Source organism: Bubalus kerabau, chromosome 3 (genome assembly GCF_029407905.1).
Source record: "Bubalus kerabau isolate K-KA32 ecotype Philippines breed swamp buffalo chromosome 3, PCC_UOA_SB_1v2, whole genome shotgun sequence".
NCBI classification, from domain to species: Eukaryota; Metazoa; Chordata; class Mammalia; order Artiodactyla; family Bovidae; genus Bubalus; species Bubalus kerabau.
This window is the reverse complement of record NC_073626.1, coordinates 42,801,094-42,818,451: the sequence shown is the minus strand read 5'-3', so window position 1 is coordinate 42,818,451 and position 17,358 is coordinate 42,801,094. Positions and strand designations below refer to the sequence as shown.

The 17,358-nt window shown below is 51.6% G+C and overlaps 1 protein-coding gene across 7 annotated transcripts in view; it reads left to right on the top strand.

Moving 5' to 3' along the window:
- ZNF76 (zinc finger protein 76) overlaps window positions 1-17,308 on the top strand; it is a 29,752-nt gene extending 12,444 nt beyond the window's left edge. For 3 of the 7 annotated variants that reach the window (XM_055571638.1, XM_055571637.1, XM_055571636.1), the window contains exons 2-14: window positions 2,690-2,857; window positions 6,127-6,207; window positions 6,324-6,401; window positions 7,618-7,817; window positions 9,773-9,889; window positions 10,228-10,303; window positions 10,845-10,970; window positions 11,082-11,261; window positions 12,054-12,287; window positions 12,382-12,545; window positions 13,261-13,425; window positions 14,177-14,290; window positions 16,448-17,308. In XM_055571638.1, coding sequence (XP_055427613.1) covers window positions 2,785-2,857; window positions 6,127-6,207; window positions 6,324-6,401; window positions 7,618-7,817; window positions 9,773-9,889; window positions 10,228-10,303; window positions 10,845-10,970; window positions 11,082-11,261; window positions 12,054-12,287; window positions 12,382-12,545; window positions 13,261-13,425; window positions 14,177-14,290; window positions 16,448-16,552 — 1,713 coding nt within the window. In that variant the 5' untranslated portion in view covers window positions 2,690-2,784 and the 3' untranslated portion in view covers window positions 16,553-17,308. Of the gene's footprint in view, window positions 1-2,689; window positions 2,858-6,126; window positions 6,208-6,323; window positions 6,402-7,617; window positions 7,818-9,772; window positions 9,890-10,227; window positions 10,304-10,844; window positions 10,971-11,081; window positions 11,262-12,039; window positions 12,308-12,381; window positions 12,546-13,260; window positions 13,426-14,176; window positions 14,291-16,447 lie in introns of all 7 variants that reach the window. The other 4 variants (XM_055571642.1, XM_055571640.1, XM_055571639.1 and 1 more) reach the window with 4 other exon arrangements.
- The last annotated feature ends 50 nt before the right edge of the window (window positions 17,309-17,358 follow it).

The following is a 17,358-nucleotide window of genomic DNA, read 5'->3' as shown; positions in this document are numbered from 1 at the left end:
AAATTTCTGCTCTGGGTGCCCTGATGTGATAACAGGTTGGGCAGCACTGATTGAGAAGATGAGCCGGCAGCTAGTAAGAGTCCAGTAGGCCGTGCAGACTTTGAGTCCAGGAGAATCCTATGGTTGGGCGGCAAAGAGAACCTTGCCCTGGAGCAGGGCTCCAGTACACTCTGTCCCACAGCAGACGCATGTGTCAGTGCTTCCCTGCTGGGACAAGGACCGGCACATCACAGCTCGAGGATTTGTGGAGAGCCCGCAGTGAGCCAGGAACCGGGTTTGGAGCCCGAAGTCTTGTGTAGGCAACGTGTGTTAAAGAGGAAGAGATAGGCATGTGACCCTGGGACTGTGAGTGCCAGGAAAACGTGGTGGCCAGGGCTGCAGGGACTTCTGAGGGGACCAGCCTTGCCTGCAAGGTGAATGAATTCTTAGAGTGATAGGAAGCCACTGAAGAGTTTTAATCAAGGAAGTAGTAGGTTGAGATTTGTACTTTAAAAACAAGGCATTCTGACACAAAATTTGGGAAACAGGCAAGAATTTATTGACACATATTAGGTGCTTACATTAGTCAACAGGTGAGGTGATACTCACCTGGAATTAGGTACCTTGACTTTCTTGTCTGTCTTTTAATTATTTAAATTGAGGTATAATTGACATGCAACATTATACTTGTTTCAGGTGTACAACATGCAGCAGTATCTGTATATTGTGAAAGGATCACCACAGTCAGTCCGTTAACATCCAGCACCATATGCAGTTACAGAATTTTTTTCTTGTGATAAAACTTTTAAATTTTATTCTCTTAGCAACTTTCAAATATGCAATACAGTTTTATTAACTGTAGTCATCATGCTGTACCTTACATCCCCCGGGACTTATTTTGTAACTGGAAGTTTGTGCCTTTTCACTCCCTTTACTCATTTTACCTACTCCCAACCCCTGCCTTTGGCAGTCACCAATCGGCTCTCGGTATCTGTGAATCTAATTTTTTTAAGGATTCCACATATAAATGAGATCATACGGTGCTTATTTTTTCTCCGCCTGACTTATTTCACTTAGCGTAATGTCCTCAAGGTGCATCCATGTTGTTGAAATGGCAAGATTCCATTCTTTTTGTGGCTGAATAATATTCCAGTCTCTGTGTGTGTGTGTGTGTGTAGCTCTTTCTTTATCCATTCACCCATCAGTGGACACTTAGATTGTTTCCATGTCTTGGCTATTGTAGATAATGCTGTAATGAATATGGAAATGCATATATCTTTTCAAGTTAAGGTTTTTGTTTTCTTTGGATAAATGCACAGAAGTGGGATTGCTCGATCAAATGGTAATTCTACTTTAAATTTTTTGAGGAATCTCCATACTGTTTTCTATAGTAGCTACACCAATTTACATTCCCACCAATAGCACACAGCGTTCCCTTTTCTCCACATCCTTGCCAAAACTTATTTTTTCTTGTCTTTTTGGTAATAAAACATTCTGATAGATATGAGGTGATATCTCATTATGGTTTTGATTTACATTCCACTGGTGATTAGGGATGTTGAGCATCTTTTCATATACCTACTGGCCATAGAAAGCTGTCTATTCATATCATCTGCCTGTTTTTTCAGTTGGAGTGTTTGGCTTTTTGCTACTGAGTCATTTGAGTTCTTTGTGTATTTTGCATATTAGCCCCTTATCAGATACAGGATTTGCAAATATTTTTCCCATTTAATAGGTTGCTTTTTCATTTTATTGATGGTTTCGTTTGCTGTGCAGAAGCATTTTAGGTTTTTTAGTCCCAATTGTTTGTTTCCTCTGCTTTTGGTGACAAATTCCAAAAAGAAATCATTAGCAAGACTGATGTCAAAGAGCGTACCACCTATGTTTTCTTCTAGGGGCTTTATGGTTTCAGGTTTTAAATTCAAGTCTTTAATCCATTTGAATTAATTTTGTGTATGGTGTAAGATGGTGGTATTCCTAGACTTCTGAGGATAAAGGGCAAATCAAGAATGACCCCACTGGGAATCCCCTGGTGGTCCAGTGGTTAGGACTCTGTGCTTTTACTGCAAAGGGGCTAGGATCAATCCCTGGTCAAGCAACTAAGATCCTGCAAGCTGCATGGCCCCCCAAAAAAGAATGACCTCACTGATTCTTGGTGAATGGATGGATCTGAGCACAGGAGAGATGTCAGAATGGTCACAGAGAACCAGCAACCCCGGAGTTGGCCTCCTGCCTTCAGTGGGTCTCCCTTCTAGGGGAGTGAATTTAAAAGTGGGTTTTATAAACAATTGACTTGTTTATTTACTGATTTGTTTGGCTGCACTGGGTCTTGGTTGCGATATGCAGGATCTTCAGTTGTGGCATGTGGTTTCTAGTTCCCTGACCAGGGTTCAAACCCCTGCCCTGTGCTTTGGGAGCACAGAGTCTTAGCCTCTGGCCTAGCAGGGAAGTCCCTAAAAGTGGGTTTTGATTAATGAAATCTTACTTTACAACCAGTTTGACTGGCATGTTTCTCTTGAATTCTCAGTCTTTAGAATTCTAAAATGTGTATATTTCGAACTCTTTTAATAAAAGCCAACATAGTTCTCTACTTTGAAGAATTCATTTCTTTTTCTTCTTCTTCTTGGCTGGCCTCATTCACTGTCCCTGTGTGTCCTTGTGGCAGGAGGAAGCCATGCAGCTCATAATATGACACTGTCCATTTTCTCAGATCTGTGACGCAAAAGGAAATCTCTAACCTCAGCTGTGGCTCCGGTGCTGGGAAGAAGCCAACTTCATGTCTGACTGCACGGGCAGGAGTTTGCCATGGAGAGCTTGGGGCTGCAGACGGTGACCCTCAGTGATGGGACGACAGCCTATGTCCAGCAAGCTGTTAAAGGTATTTCCGTGGACTGCAGAATCCTGCCCTGTCCCGGTCCAAGAGTCTCACGACCACCCTGCCCTCTTGCCTGCTTGCTACAACTTGCTCTGCATGAGAATATCTCAAGGTGATTGATGAAAAAGTAACTCTAAAATATAATGCCACCTAGGGAGGCTAGAAAATCAGATTAGCCTAGCTACAGCAGCCAAGATTCCCTTATGTGTGGTAAGAGGTTCATAAATATTTCTGGCACGGATGAACACAGTGCTGCTTGTGACTTCCTGCTTTTCAAATATTCCCTTTCCAGTTTTCTCAGTTCTTTCTAGAAGCAGTTCATTTTAATTTAAGCGAGTTTAAGCAATCAAACTATCTTTCTGAGCATGTACAACATATCTTTAGGTTCAGGGTAGGGGGCCCCACTAGGGTGACCAGAAAAAATATACAGGGCACATAGTTAAATTTTAATTACAGATAAACAATGAATAATTTTGTAGTGTAAGTATGTTCCAAATACTGCATGAGAAAGCTATGTATAAACATAAGATTAAATACTAAAAGCAATAACATAGTAATACCAAGTACTAAAAAAAAAACAAACCTTCACTGTTTATCTGCAATTCAGATGTACCTGAAATTCAGATTCTCAAGAAACTTAAATTCAAGGGGGCATGGAGTCAGAACAGAGCATTGTTGAAGAGCAGGGCCTTCTGGCCAGGACACTCAGTGTCCTGACAGGCTCCTTCTTTTCGCCAGCATTTACAGGCACGCCAGATGGCATGTGTGTCTTTCTTGGACTGCACTGGCCAAACACTGCCTCGTTCCTTCTCTTTATTTTGCCTTTTCTGCACTCTGTGAGCACCGCCATCCTCATTTCTCCACTGTCATTGCAACAGTGCCCTCCTTCATTTCAACACATTGTCAAAATGTATTTCAAGTCCCAAGCTTATAAATTGTTTGTTGATTTCATTTTAAATCGGCTGCTTCCTGATGACAACAAAGAGGCTCCTTAATAGCATCGATAGGCTTTTTCCATATGATGACGTGTGGAGCTGGCTGGCTTTGTTTTCTTGAGAATGGACTTCTCTAGAACACTTGTGAAGCCTGCAGCCTTCCCATTGGAGGTCTTTGCCCTCTCACAGCAGTCTCAGCGGGATGGAAGAATTCAGGACCTGTCAGTCGGGCTGCGTTTACTCTATGGACCCGGCTGTTCCCCTTGCCTCAGTCTTCTGTTGCGAATTAATAGTTGAATGAATGAAAAAACAAACAAGTGGCTGTGCTTGGCCTTGGAAAGCCACTCTCTTTTCTTATGTCTTTCCTTCTTATGTCTGGATGATCTCTTTACGTCCCCCACCTCCCCATTTATATCTTTCTCTTGTCACTCTTCCTGGCTCTGTTCTCTTCTTCCTCCATGGTGCTGTAGTGTGTCCTTACATGCATGCACACACACTCACACCCAGCAGATTTCATACTGCTTAGAGTAGAGCTGGCCTTGAAGAACCAGCACTTCACTGTCCTGAAAGGCAGCTCTCTTGCAGGTGAGCTCCTTTGATGCTCTCAACCAGTGCACTTTCATCTCTGTCAGCAGGCAGCTCTGTCTGGGCCCAGCTTAGCCAGCCGGAAGCCCTAAAATGTTATGAGACTTACCTATAAACAGGGTAAGCATGAAATGTGTTATTCAAAGCTGACACTTTGGAGAGTGGAAGAACATGCTCTGAATAAAGGCACCAGGACCATTCTGGGCAAAACGGAACCTACAGTCACCTCTGCAGTGGGGTATGAGGGTCCTGACAGCTCTTCTCCCCACCACCAGCACCCCACGCCTCTCCCCATTGTCATCTCTGCTTGTTAGAAGAAGTTCTAGGTTGAGAGTTTTCCCTTAATAACTCTTCTCAGCATCTTGTTTCCTGTCTTGCAGCAGTACCCACTCTTCTAGCAGAAGCTCTGCTGATACTTTCAGATCCCCAAGTACTAGTGCCCTTGGCAGGGCAGCCTGCTGCTTGCTGGGCAGGAGGGAAGAAGGGGTTGCTCTCCCCTCGTCTCAGCTGTGTTTCTCTCCTACTTCCTACCTTTGTCCCCGCCTTACCTACTCTGGCTGGGTTGTGGAACTGTTAGTTACAGACCCAAGAAAACTCAGTTTGGGGACAAGTTTGAGAATTCTTCTCAGGGGTAGACATCAGCAGAGGTGAGCCAGAAGTAACTGTCTGGTCTTGAAATGTGTAAGTAAATGAACAAAGAAACCACTTGTCATTGAGTCTTCAGTCTCCCTTCTTCGCTTTCTCACTTCTTTTATCCCTTCTCCCTCTCAAACTCCCTGGACATAAGGAGAGGCCTATATAATTCTAATTCTAAATCTAAGAGCCTTTTGCTCTTAGGAGAGGAAACGGAGGCACAGAGAAGTTAAGTTGTCTAAGATCACACAGCTAGTAAGAGGTAGAGCTGAAATTCAAACCCAGAAGGTCTGGACTGGTTGTAGAGCCCTTTGCTTTTTTGTGTGGGCAGGGGTGCTGTGCCTGGCACTTGTTGCCGCACAGGCTTTTCTCTAGTTGCAGCGAGTGGGGACTCCTCTCTAGTTGCAGTGGCTTCTCTTGTTGCAGGGCTCTAAGGCACTCAGGCTTCAGTAGTTGCTGCATGTGGGCTCGTTTGTGGCTCCTTGCTCTACACCACAGGCTCATTAGTTGTGACACATGAGCTTAGTTGCTCCATGACATGTGGGATCTTCCTGGACCAGGGATCAAACCTGTTTCTCCTGCATTGGCAGAGGGATTCTTTCCCATTGAGCCACCAGGGAAGCCCCAGAGCCCATTGCTTTTAACCTGTAAGTTATACTGCCTTATCAGAGGGTCTTGGTCTTGGCATACTGCCGCAGTGGGAGACAAGGGAACATATTTTGATTTAGTTAATTTGAGTCAGATCTGAATTTGGATCCATTTGGGGCCTTTCCAGATTTCAGGGAATCCTTTGCCGTGTAGCTCAATCTCAGCAGCTTCCTGCCAGGTTGGAAGTCCCTGCTTTGTATGGCATGGGTAGAATAATAAATGAAGTTGCTCCTCCTGTGAGTGACTGAAGGGGAATCTTCTGGGAGCTTAGGATTCTTCATGACAGAATGTCTCTACCTCGGTACCTCTGAGGCCCAGACCTGGGAGTCAGGGAGTGAGGTAACATGGAGAATGTCTAAGCTGTGCTTAGACATGCAGACTATGCCTCCAACAGGCTTGTACTAAAGCAGGCAAGTGTTCCTCAGCCCTCTTCTGGGCCTGGCCCACTTCTCTCCATTTCTGCCCCCACAGGAGACAAGCTTCTTGAAGGGCAAGTGATCCAGCTTGAGGATGGGACCACTGCATACATTCACCAAGTGACAGTGCAGAAAGGTGAGGGCATCCCAGGACGCCCCTGCCACACGAGCAAGGCCAGGCAGCCTCCACTGAAGGAGCCCCGCTCCCTGACCCCAAGCTCCAGAGAAAGGCAGGCATTGCTCTCATTACAGAGCCTCTTTCCTTTGAGGATGGACAACCCGTGCAGCTGGAAGATGGCAGCATGGCCTACATACACCGCACACCCAAAGGTGGGGTCACAGTCCTCATGACTGGTGAGAAGGAAGGGAGGCAGAACTGGCCGTGGTTGGGGGATAGCATTGTGCACCCTGGGAGCTGGGGTGGAGACATGGAGCCGTGGGCCCCACGCTCACCTGGATTAGCAGGCACCCCTGCCTTTCCTGGCGTGGACCGCAGGAGCTGCTTCTGCCCCCAGGAGCCTGAGCATGGGAGGCCATGGCCTGGGCCTAGTGGCTCTAGCTACAGCACAGCCACAAACTGTTAAGGCTTTAAATGGGATCCAGTGATATCCAAAACCAGGACCACACACTTAAGTCACACTTTTTAAGAATGAAGCTTTTAAGGTACTGAAGAATAATGGTTTATTTCTTCTACAAGTAGTTTTTTGAGCAATTACGGCATACCAGGCACTAGGTGTGGAGTATACAAAAGAGAACAGGGTCAGACATAGTCCCTGCTCTCCTAGAATCTAGTGGGGGAAAGGGCTTGAAATGAACCATCATGAACTGATCACTACAGATGGGGTTCAGACTCAGGGAGGGCTTTTCTGAGAAAGTGACACTTGGGCTGGGAGCTGGAGGATGGAGTGGGCCTAGCTGGGAAAGAGCAATGGCAAGAAGGGTTCAGTACTCCAGACGGAAGGCACAGCATGTGTGACCCGGAAACGGGGGTGGAGGTGGGCAGGGAGAAAGAAGGGCACATTCATGGAACTGCCAGGAGCTTGAGTCCTGGAGGGGAGGGCAGAGTGGGTGAGGTGAAACCAAACAGAAAGGACAGGGGCCAGAGCACTGGGGCTGCAGAATAAGGGTTTGTGTTTTTATCCTGAGGCCGATGGACATGGTTGAACTGCTTAGGCTGTCGGGTAACAAGACCACACGTGTGTCCTGCAAAGCTCCCTCTGGATGCTGTGCTGCCTGGAGGGAACTAGACGGGGTGAGGGGCCACCAGTCAGGAGGTTCTCATGGTCATCTCAGCCAAGATGATGGTCCTTTCAGGTCCTCACCAAGCTTGTGTGTTCCTAGTCAGTACTCCATAGGAGACCTCATCCTTAGGACAGGTGGCCCCAGAGGGAGGGCCAGCCAGAGCGGACCACCAAGGTGAGGGAGCAGGAGAAACCAGAGGCTAAACCCTCCTCGGTATATGTACCTCTCCTTACCTCAACGCCCAGGTCCCAGCCGCATCTCTTGCCCTTGTGCAGCTTCTGGGCTAACCGCATGTTCCCTGCAGAGGGCTATGACCCCAGTGCCCTGGAAGCCGTCCAGCTGGAAGATGGCTCCACCGCCTACATTCACCACCCCGTGGCCGTGCCGTCCGATGGCGCCATCCTGGCTGTGCAGACAGAGGTGGGCCTGGAGGCCCTGGCCGCAGAGGATGACGAGGGCTTCAGCGCGGACACAGTAGTGGCCCTGGAGCAGTACACCAGCAAGGTGAGCTCTCTCGATGACAGGGTTAGTCCTGTGCCTGCACATGACCAGGGCTACTCCCTGTGACCCGCAGCCTGGCTCCCCTGACTCATCTCTCACGGGTCATCTTCTTGGGCAAGAGTCACAGCCTGGCTGGGGCCCGCCAACAGCTGTGTACACTCCCACTTGTTTATGCATCTCTTCAGAGGGAAGGCAGCTGTAAGAAACAGTGATACCCATACGGTGGGAACTTAGGCCCAGCTTCACTTTGGCTGCAGTGTCTGAGAAAACCTTTGCCAGCGACTTTTATTAGTTTTCCAGTTCTCTGAGGTCAGATGTTCTTGTGTTTATTTCTTTTCTGCGACTCATTAAGTCATTTGGGAAAATAACCTCTGTAGGCAGTGACGAGAGCAGATGTAGCGGAGCAGCTGGGATTCTTGGAACCCGGGGCTTGCACAGTAGCTCAGCTGCAAAGGAAAAGGATCTTGGCTTTCCAAACATTAGTCAGTCTAGGCTCTCTCTGCCTGGGCCGTGGTCCTGCCTGTAGGGGAAACCAGAGATCTGAGAGCCTTCCAGACCAGGGTCCTCCCTGCCCGGCCGAACTCCAGCACCTCAGGGTGGATGTGGCAGGGCTTCCTGGAGCGCGCATTTTACCCAGGGGACTGGGGAAGTTGTTTTTATAATTAAACTAGTATGGCTGTATCATAGAGGAGAAGAGGAAGTTGAAAAGACACTACAAAACTTCGCAGTAGGCCCCTCTGGGCTATGCCCACTCCCACCCCCATTCTGTAAGGTATATTTTAGAAGCTTACTGCTGTTGGAAAGACAACCAAGCTTGAACTGTAAGGCCTGAAATCTGTGCAGGCTCTGCCTCTGCCGTGTGCTGCCTCAGTCACTCCCCTCCGAGGCCTCAACTTGTTCCCATCTCATATGATGAGTTGGGGCCAGATGATCTCAGAGGGTCACTTCTAGCCCTGAAGTTTTTTTATTCCCTCAAGAACCAGTGGGACATGGGAGTGAAATCTGAACGCTTGACTGGGTTCGCCTGCCGAGCAGGCCCAGCCACCTGTGACCCTCTCCTGCCACCCACCAGCTACTCGAGTGTCCAGGAAACTTTGTCAGCTGCCTGACCCCTTGACCTGGAGCTGACTAGACAGACCCGCTGTGGATTTGGCCTCCCTCCTTTGACTCCTGCTCACCACGCCTTCCAGAGTTCAGTTTCAAGAGCTCCTGGGAAGGCCACAGTGTCCCAAAAACAAAGGCTAAGGGACAGTTCCAGCAGGACTCTGCCCAGGAAAGCACAACATTAAGGCTCCCTGAAGCCAGAGGCTGGTGTGGAATGGTTTTTGGCAGGAGAGAGGGAAAGGAAGGGCTTGTCAGTAGCCAGGCGCTACAGGTAGAGCTGGGCTTCTGGTGGGACTCGCAGGCCCCTGCCCTGGGCACCTGTGCACTTTGTTGGTTGTGGCCACCTCGCTTCTGGTGAGCCGAGGTGAGCTTGTCCCCATAGCCAGCCCCTTGGCAGTGCCCCTTCCAAATGTGGGTTTCCCCAGGGAGGAAGGAATCTCTTCCCGTCAGAGGATAAACGTGTCCAGAGAGCAACAGCCTCCACGGTCAGAAGAGGGGCAGCTAGCCCTCAGCCCAGCTCGAGTGTGGCCGTTGCGACCACTCCTGCCCCTGCCCTACCTGCCCATCTAAGAGACGCCCTTTCTCCCCAAGATGTCAGAGCCCCAGTGACATTTAATCGTCTCTCTGTCCGTCGGAGCTGGTGGTGACTCCACTGGCCAGCCCTGTTGCTTCTGCAGCAGGCTCAGCGTCTGTTCCATCCGTCTAGATCCATCACCCAGGTTGCGCATCTCCCCCTTGGTAGGTTTAACCCTGTTTATTGGGTCTTAAGCTGCCAGCTGGGCCCTGTGTCCCACCTCTTCCCTTCCTTCTTTGAGGAGAATACATATAGGGACCCCAAGATTTTTTCCCCCCAGGTTCTGCATGAGAGCCAGGCTCCTCATAATGGCAAAGGACAACAGGTTGGGGACAGAGCATTCCGCTGCGGCTACAAGGGCTGTGGGCGTCTCTATACCACCGCGCATCACTTAAAGGTAAGATGGCTGCAAAGAGCTCTCAGCCTTGCCGTCTTCCCAGCAGGCTGCAATCCTGCCTTCCTGCTTTGACTGGAACTGGTCCCTGACCTCAGGTTGCTCATTGCCTCCGGGAAGGAAGAGATGAGTGTGCAGGAATGTCAGCACGGGGGTCTGTGACACACGTGAAGAGGGCATGAGGGAAGAGAGTCAGGGAAGGCTCCCTGGAGGGGGCATCACCACTGAAGAGGAAGCAAAATAAAGGAGGTGGCCAATGCTAATATTCTGGGCCCTAAAGAAACCGAAGAGCCTAGTCATACCCTCTCGCCTCCGAATGACATGGTTGCTTGTCCTCACAGGTGCACGAGAGAGCTCATACCGGTGACCGTCCATACAGGTGTGATTTCCCCAGCTGCGGAAAGGCCTTTGCCACAGGTAACCTACCTGGATGGAGACCAAGGTGGACTGCTTCCAGTTGAGGGTAAAGGGCCCTAGGTTAGCTCTGAATGTTCCTTCAAGGGAGCCAAGCACCAGGCTGCCTTCCGGAAGAGACTGCTGTCTCAGCGCTCCAGCTGCAGGGCTCTGTCACTGCAGGAGACCTGTCATGGAGGCAAGAAGCAGCCCTGACACAGACCAGCGGGGGTGCCAGTGGTTGGAGGGCTTGCCTCCCTCTGGACTTCATTTTCCCTCAGTTGAGGCCCTGAGGTCATAGGTTCTCTGGGTCTCCTCTTCCATGGGTTCTGGAATGGCGCCAGCTGGCCCTGGTCAGGGCAGGGAGCACGGACCGCTGCCCCAGCCCCACTTCTCTGCCCAAACAGCGGCGGGATGGAGGCAGACACGGGCGCTTTGTGCCAGAGGAGGCCCGGAGCCTCACGGGGCACACCTTAAGGGACGGCGCCTCTGCCTTAGGAAGGCAGAAGCTGAAGACGAGGCTCCTCCCAGTGCTCGTCTCACCCCTCCCCCTGCCCCGGGACAGGATATGGGCTGAAGAGCCACATGCGCACCCACACTGGTGAGAAGCCATACAAGTGCCCAGAGGAGCTGTGCAGCAAGGCCTTCAAGACCTCAGGAGACTTACAGAAGCACGTCCGGACCCACACTGGTAGGCCGGGCCCTGCCCACCCAGCCCAGTTAGGGCCTGGCCCCAAGCCTGGGGCTCACCCCGTTCTGCGGGACCCCTTGCTGAGCCGCCCTCACACGTGGGTCTCCACAGGTGAACGCCCCTTCCGGTGCCCCTTCGAGGGCTGTGGCCGCTCCTTCACTACATCTAACATCCGCAAGGTACATGTGCGCACCCACACAGGCGAGCGGCCCTACACCTGCCCCGAGCCCCACTGTGGCCGTGGCTTCACCAGCGCCACCAACTACAAGAATCACGTGCGCATCCACACAGGTGGGCCAGCTGGCATGCGCGGGCCTCCCCCTCTGAGGCCCCAGCCCCTCTACCGAAGGCTTCTGACCTGAGACACCTTCTCAACAGAGGGTCGTTGCAGGCTGGTCCACGGGCGGGGCACAGGGTCCCGAGGTTCCAGCTGTGCCCCCAGAACCGCTCTTTCACTTGCAGTGAGCGAGCAGTTCCTCCATTACCAGTTGGGGCTGATCTGATGGGCACTGCTGGCCTTGTCAGCCCCCTGCCCCATCTGCACCCACCTGAAATCTGCCCCCTCCAGCGGAGCTCCCAGATAAAGGCCAGGGTCAGGCACAGTGGGGAGAGAGCAGAGTGGAATGTCTTCAGCTCCTCACGTCGTCCACTGTCCATGTGACTCCCGTGTATCCTCACCCTCCCCCAGTGTTACGTCCCTGTCTAGCTTCTGTCATCTCTCGGACACATGCGTCCCCTCCCTCTGCCATCATACCTGGCACGTCCCCGTCAGTCATCCCTCTCTGTCTCCTGCTGCTTCTGTTCACAAGGCCCTGGTGCCCCTCACCAGCCCCTTCACTAGCCTCAGCCTTGCCCACCCCCCTGTCTTCTCTCCCCCTTGTCTGCAGGCCCCGTGGTCCCACACTCACTTCCTGTCTCTGCCGCTGGTCACCTTCCCCAGCTCTGTCCCTTCAGAGTCCCAGATCCCAGTCCCTCTTCCTCCCTCTGTCTCTCTCTTCGCCAACCCTGTCCCTCACTCCTGCTCCCTTAGTTTCCCCCTTGCCAGCCCCAGGTCCCACCCCCCTCACAGCCCAGTGTCCCCAGGGGAGAAGCCATACGTTTGCACGGTGCCAGGCTGCGGGAAGCGCTTCACCGAGTACTCAAGCCTGTATAAGCACCACGTGGTGCACACACACTGCAAGCCCTACACCTGCAGCACCTGCGGCAAGACCTACCGGCAGACCTCCACCCTGGCCATGCACAAGCGCAGCGCCCACGGCGAGCTGGAGGCCACAGAGGAGAGCGAGCAGGCCCTTTATGAGCAGCAGCAGCTCGAGGGTGAGGGGCGTGGGCAGGAGGTGAGAGTGGGGACAAGCCAGGCCTCCCCATGACCACCTGGGGGCAGGTGTCAGCCTCGGCTCTCCTTTCCCAGCTGCCTCTGCAGCCGAGGAGAGCCCGCCACCCAAGCGGCCCCACATTGCTTACGTGTCAGAGGTGAAGGAGGAGGGCGATGACCTCCCTACCCAAGTGGCTATGGTGACCGAGGAGGACGGGGCCCCCCAGGTGGCTCTGATCACTCAGGATGGTGCCCAGCAGGTACAGGCCAGGGGCGAGGGGTGGGGTGGGCCCCTCTGGCTGGTACCCCCTCCCTCTCTCTCTGGGGAGCTCTCTCTGGGGAGCGCCAGGTTCTAACAGCGCCATCTTCACCCAGGTTCTCTTTTTCACCCTTGTGGATCTCAAGAGCTGAGGCCGAGGCTCCCAACTCCCTGTAACACAGGCCGCCTGCTTGTGTGTCCAGCTCAGTCTCTGGGGCTTCTGGAGCATAGCTAGTAGTTTCCCTTTTTACTTGAAGGCTGACAGGTCCTGCTTGCCTGAGTGAAACACCTGGATGTCCTCCTCCAGAGAGGCATGTTGTTGTACGGGCCAGAGCACAGCGTGGCCTTTGGAAGCCTGGGCTTTCGCGCTAGCAGCATAACCTGGCCTCTGTCTGCACGCTCAGTGTCAAGCGCACCTGTAACTTTCAGAGTTGATGACGAGGGTGAAATTGGGTAGAGACCCTGAGTTGCATGGAACAGAGCCCTGAGGCAAAGTGGTGGTGAATAGACATGGTCAGCAGATTTCTTCCAGTGTAGCCTCTCTTTGCAGCCAGGGCCTGTTTCACTTGCTTGTCCTGATCCCTCCACCCTGTGACAAGAAGCTGATCCTCTAGTCTACCGATAAGCAAACCTGAGAGAGCAGGCTCATCTGCCTGGGGGCTTTCAGACAACCCTCCCCTCCACTCCTGGCTCATCTTCCTCCTTCCCATTGGCAGGTCAGCCTGTCCCCAGAAGACCTGCAGGCCCTGGGGAGCGCCATCAGTATGGTGACCCAGCACGGCAGCACCACCCTCGCCATCCCCAGTCATGACGACGCCCTCGCCACCTCTGGTGCCCACACAGTCGCCATGGTCAGCGCCGACGGCACCCAGACGCAGCCCGTACGACCAGGCCGCTTGGGGTTTTTCCTCTCTTGTCCTTCCTTTCTGTGCGACAGGCCTTAAAAAGTGCGGGCTAAATTAGTCCAGCCTTCTTAGGAGGACCAAGATTCCCACAGATAAAGTGTCTTCCCTACAACTCTGGGTCATCAGCAACTCTCCTTTGTTGACAAGCATTGATCTGAGAGTCAAGAGACAGTTTGCTTGCTGCCGTAGGCATGTTGCATGTTACTTTTCCATGAGCTTTAGTCCATTTTCAAATGAGGGTATTAAATTACCTGTGGGGCCTTTTACAGCTCTATCCTTCTGTGGCTCAAAATTCATAAATTAAGTTGGCTGTAAGTTAAAGAAACATACAGCCCCCACTTAGAGCTTCCCTGGTAGTTCAGTCAGTAAAAGAATCCTGCAATGCAGGAGACCCAGGTTCAATTCCTGGGTTGGGAAGATCCCCTGGAGAAGGAAATAGCAACCCACTCCAATGTTCTTGCCTGGAAAATTCCATGGAAGGAGGAGCCTGGTGGGTTATAGTGCATGGGGTCTCAAGTCGGACACAACTTAGCAACTCAACCACCACCGCCACAACCCCCACTTAGCTCTGAGCCCCAAGCTAGCTCATTTATCTAACTCATAATGATTTTATTCATTTCCTTCTGAGTTGTTCCCAGCCACCTTGCTTGAAGGGATTTTTTTGGATTGGGGGTTGGGAGAATAACGTAAGTAGGTTGGAAAACCTTGTTCTTAATATATATTTCAGGTCACAATCATCACCTCTGGGACTGTGGTGGCTGAGGACTCAAATGTAGCATCCCTTCCTCATCAACAGGTGGCACTGCTGGCCACGGCCAGCGGGACCCACATTGCGGTGCAGGTGAGGAGGCTGGTGGCTGGAGAGAAGCACGGAGGGCGGGGGACTCGGCGGAGGGAAGAGGACAGCATTCGGGTCTGAAGGTGCCCGTTTCAGAGGACAAATCCCTTTTTGCCTGCATCCACACACCTGTCTCAGGCCCAGGCTCTTCCTTCACTGAGGCAGGGTGGGGGAGCCCCTTCTGACCTTCACGGTAACTTTCATGGCATTCTGCCTTGCAGTCTCAACTCTTCATTTCTTCGTGTCCCTGTTCCTTCATCTGGAAAATAAGAGGGCTGAGTCAGTTCAGTTCAGTCCCTCAGTCGTGTCCGACTCTTTGCGACCCCATGAATCGCAGCACGCCAGGCCTCCCTGTCCATCACCAACTCCCAGAGTTCACTCAGACTCACGTCCATCGAGTCAGTGATGCCATCCAGCCATCTCATCCTCTGTCGTCCCCTTCTCCTCCTGCCCCCAATCCCTCCCAGCATCAGAGTCTTTTCCAATGAGTCAACTCTTCACATGAGGTGGCCAAAGTACTGGAGTTTCAGCCTTAGCATCATTCCTTCCAAAGAATTCCCAGGGCTGATCTCCTTCAGAATGGACTGATTGGATCTCCTTGCAGTCCAAGGGACTCTCAAGAGTCTTCTCCAACACCACAGTTCAAAAGCATCAATTCTTCGGCGCTCAGCCTTCTTCACAGTCCAACTCTCACATCCATACATGACCACTGGAAAAACCATAGCCTTGACTAGACGGACCTTTGTTGGCAAAGTAATGTCTCTGCTTTTCAATATGCTCTCTAGGTTGGTCCTAACTTTCCTTCCAAGGAGTAAGCATCTTTTAATTTCATGGCTGCAATTACCATCTGCAGTGATTTTGGAGCCCAAAAAAATAAAGTCTGACACTGTTTCCCCATCTGTTTCCCATGAAGTGATGGGACTGGATGCCATGATCTTTGTTTTCTGAATGTTGAGCTTTAAGCCAACTTTTTCACTCTCCTCTCTCACTTTCATCAAGAGGCTTTTTTAGTTCCTCTTCACTTTCTGCCATAAGGGTGGTGTCATCTGCATATCTGAGGTTATTGATATTTCTCCCGGCAGTCTTGATTCCAGCTTGTGCTTCCTCCAGCCCAGCGTTTTTCATGATGTACTCTGCATACAAGTTAAATAAGCAGAGTGACAATATACAGCCTTGACGTACTCCTTTTCCTATTTGGAACCAGTGTGTTGTTCCATGTCCAGTTCTAACTGTTGCTTCCTGACCTGCATACAAATTTCTCAAGAGGCAGATCAGGTGGTCTGGTATTCCCATCTCTTTCAGAATTTTCCACAGTTTATTGTGATCCACACAGTCAAAGGCTTTGGGATAGTCAATAAAGCAGAGGTAGATGTTTTTCTGGAATTCTCTTGCTTTTTCAATGATCCAGCGGATGTTGGCAATTTGGTTTCTGGTTCCTCTGCCTTTTCTAAATCCAGCTTGAACATCTGGAAGTTCATGGTTCACGTATTGCTGGAGCCTGGCTTGGAGAATTTTGAGCATTATTTTACTAGCGTGTGAGATGAGTGCAATTGTGCGGTAGTTTGAGCATTCTTTGGCATTGCCTTTCTTTGGAATTGGGATGAAAACTGACATTTTCCAGTCCTGTGGCCACTGCTGAGTGTTCCAAATTTGCTGGCATATTGAGTGCAGCACTTTCACAGCATCATCTTTCAGGATTTGAAATAGCTCAACTGGAATTCCATCACCTCCCCTAGCTTTGTTCGTAGTGATGCTTTCTAAGGCCCATTTGACTTCACATTCCAGGATATCTGGCTCTAGGTGAGTGATCACACCATCGTGATTATCTGGGTCGTGAAGATCTTTTTCGTACAGTTCTTCTGTGTATTCTTGCCACTTCTTCTTAATATCTTCTGCTTCTGTTAGGTCCGATGATTATTCCAGCCTGCCATTCCCCTTCCATGAGCAAGCTGCTCAGTCTGACCCTGAACCATTCCATGGCTCCTCACCATGCCTAGCCTAATAGGGTTCTATCAGTGAACTTCCTGTTTCCTGGGTCCCCACTGAGTGCTCAGGTGTGTGTGACACTGGGTGGGCGGAGGACATTCAAAAAAGTAGACCACATACCCTACCACTGGGACCTGGGAGGGAGGGTCTCACTCTCTCCTTCCTTCTCCACAGCTGGAGGCACAGCAGACCTTAGAGGAGGCCATCAGCGTGGCCACTGCTGCCATGCAGCGGGGGGCGGCGACCCTGGAGACTGCAGAATCGGAGAGCGGCTGCTGAGCCCGAGGGCTGCGTCCCACACCACGTTGGAGGATGTGCCGGGCTGCACAGGCATCCTTGCCTCCAAGGGCCCAGGCTGTGGCTGACGTGCAGGTGGCCACAAAGGTCTCTGGGGCAAGAAGGCAGCAGGAAAAGGGCCTGAAGGGCACAGGAGCCCTGCCCCCAAGGAGGGCCAGGCAGCTGGAGTCGGGGGAGTGCGTCATCCTCAGGAGCTAAGGAGGACAAGCTTGATCAGCAGGCTGCACTGGGGTGTCCTCCGCCCAGAATCAGCTGAGCACCCTCTCTCTCTGGAAAACACCTGTCCTGGCCTCGGTCCATCCCCCTTCTCAGGTGGCGATTGGGGCTGCTCTGGGACTGGTCCTCTACTCCCAACTGGTCATTGCCCACTCTGGGAGCAGTCAGACAGCTCTTCGCCCAGTAGGGGCAGAGCGGGCCCAGCCCTGCCCCTCCCAGCAATAAACACCTCCGCAGAGGCCAGTCGAGGTGTCTGGCCCCTTGGCAGCAGGGACTTCCTGCCGCCACAGTCAGAGCCGCTCAGGGGCCTGTGGCTGGAGAAAGGTGCCCAGCCCCACGCCCACCCCAGCTGCTCCCCAGCCTCTCCACAGCTGTGGCAGAGAGGCGGGGAACAACCCTGTACATACTGGAGATTGGGTGTAATTTGTTTTATTTTTTTTAATTCCATTTTGATAATTTTTTTTCCTGCTCTGGATGGTGGTGGCAAATGGGTGAATGAGTATTTAATAAAAGTTCCAAGTTTCCACCTGGGTCTTTCCTCCCTCCTTTCAGCTTTGGGCCCTGGTGCCAGG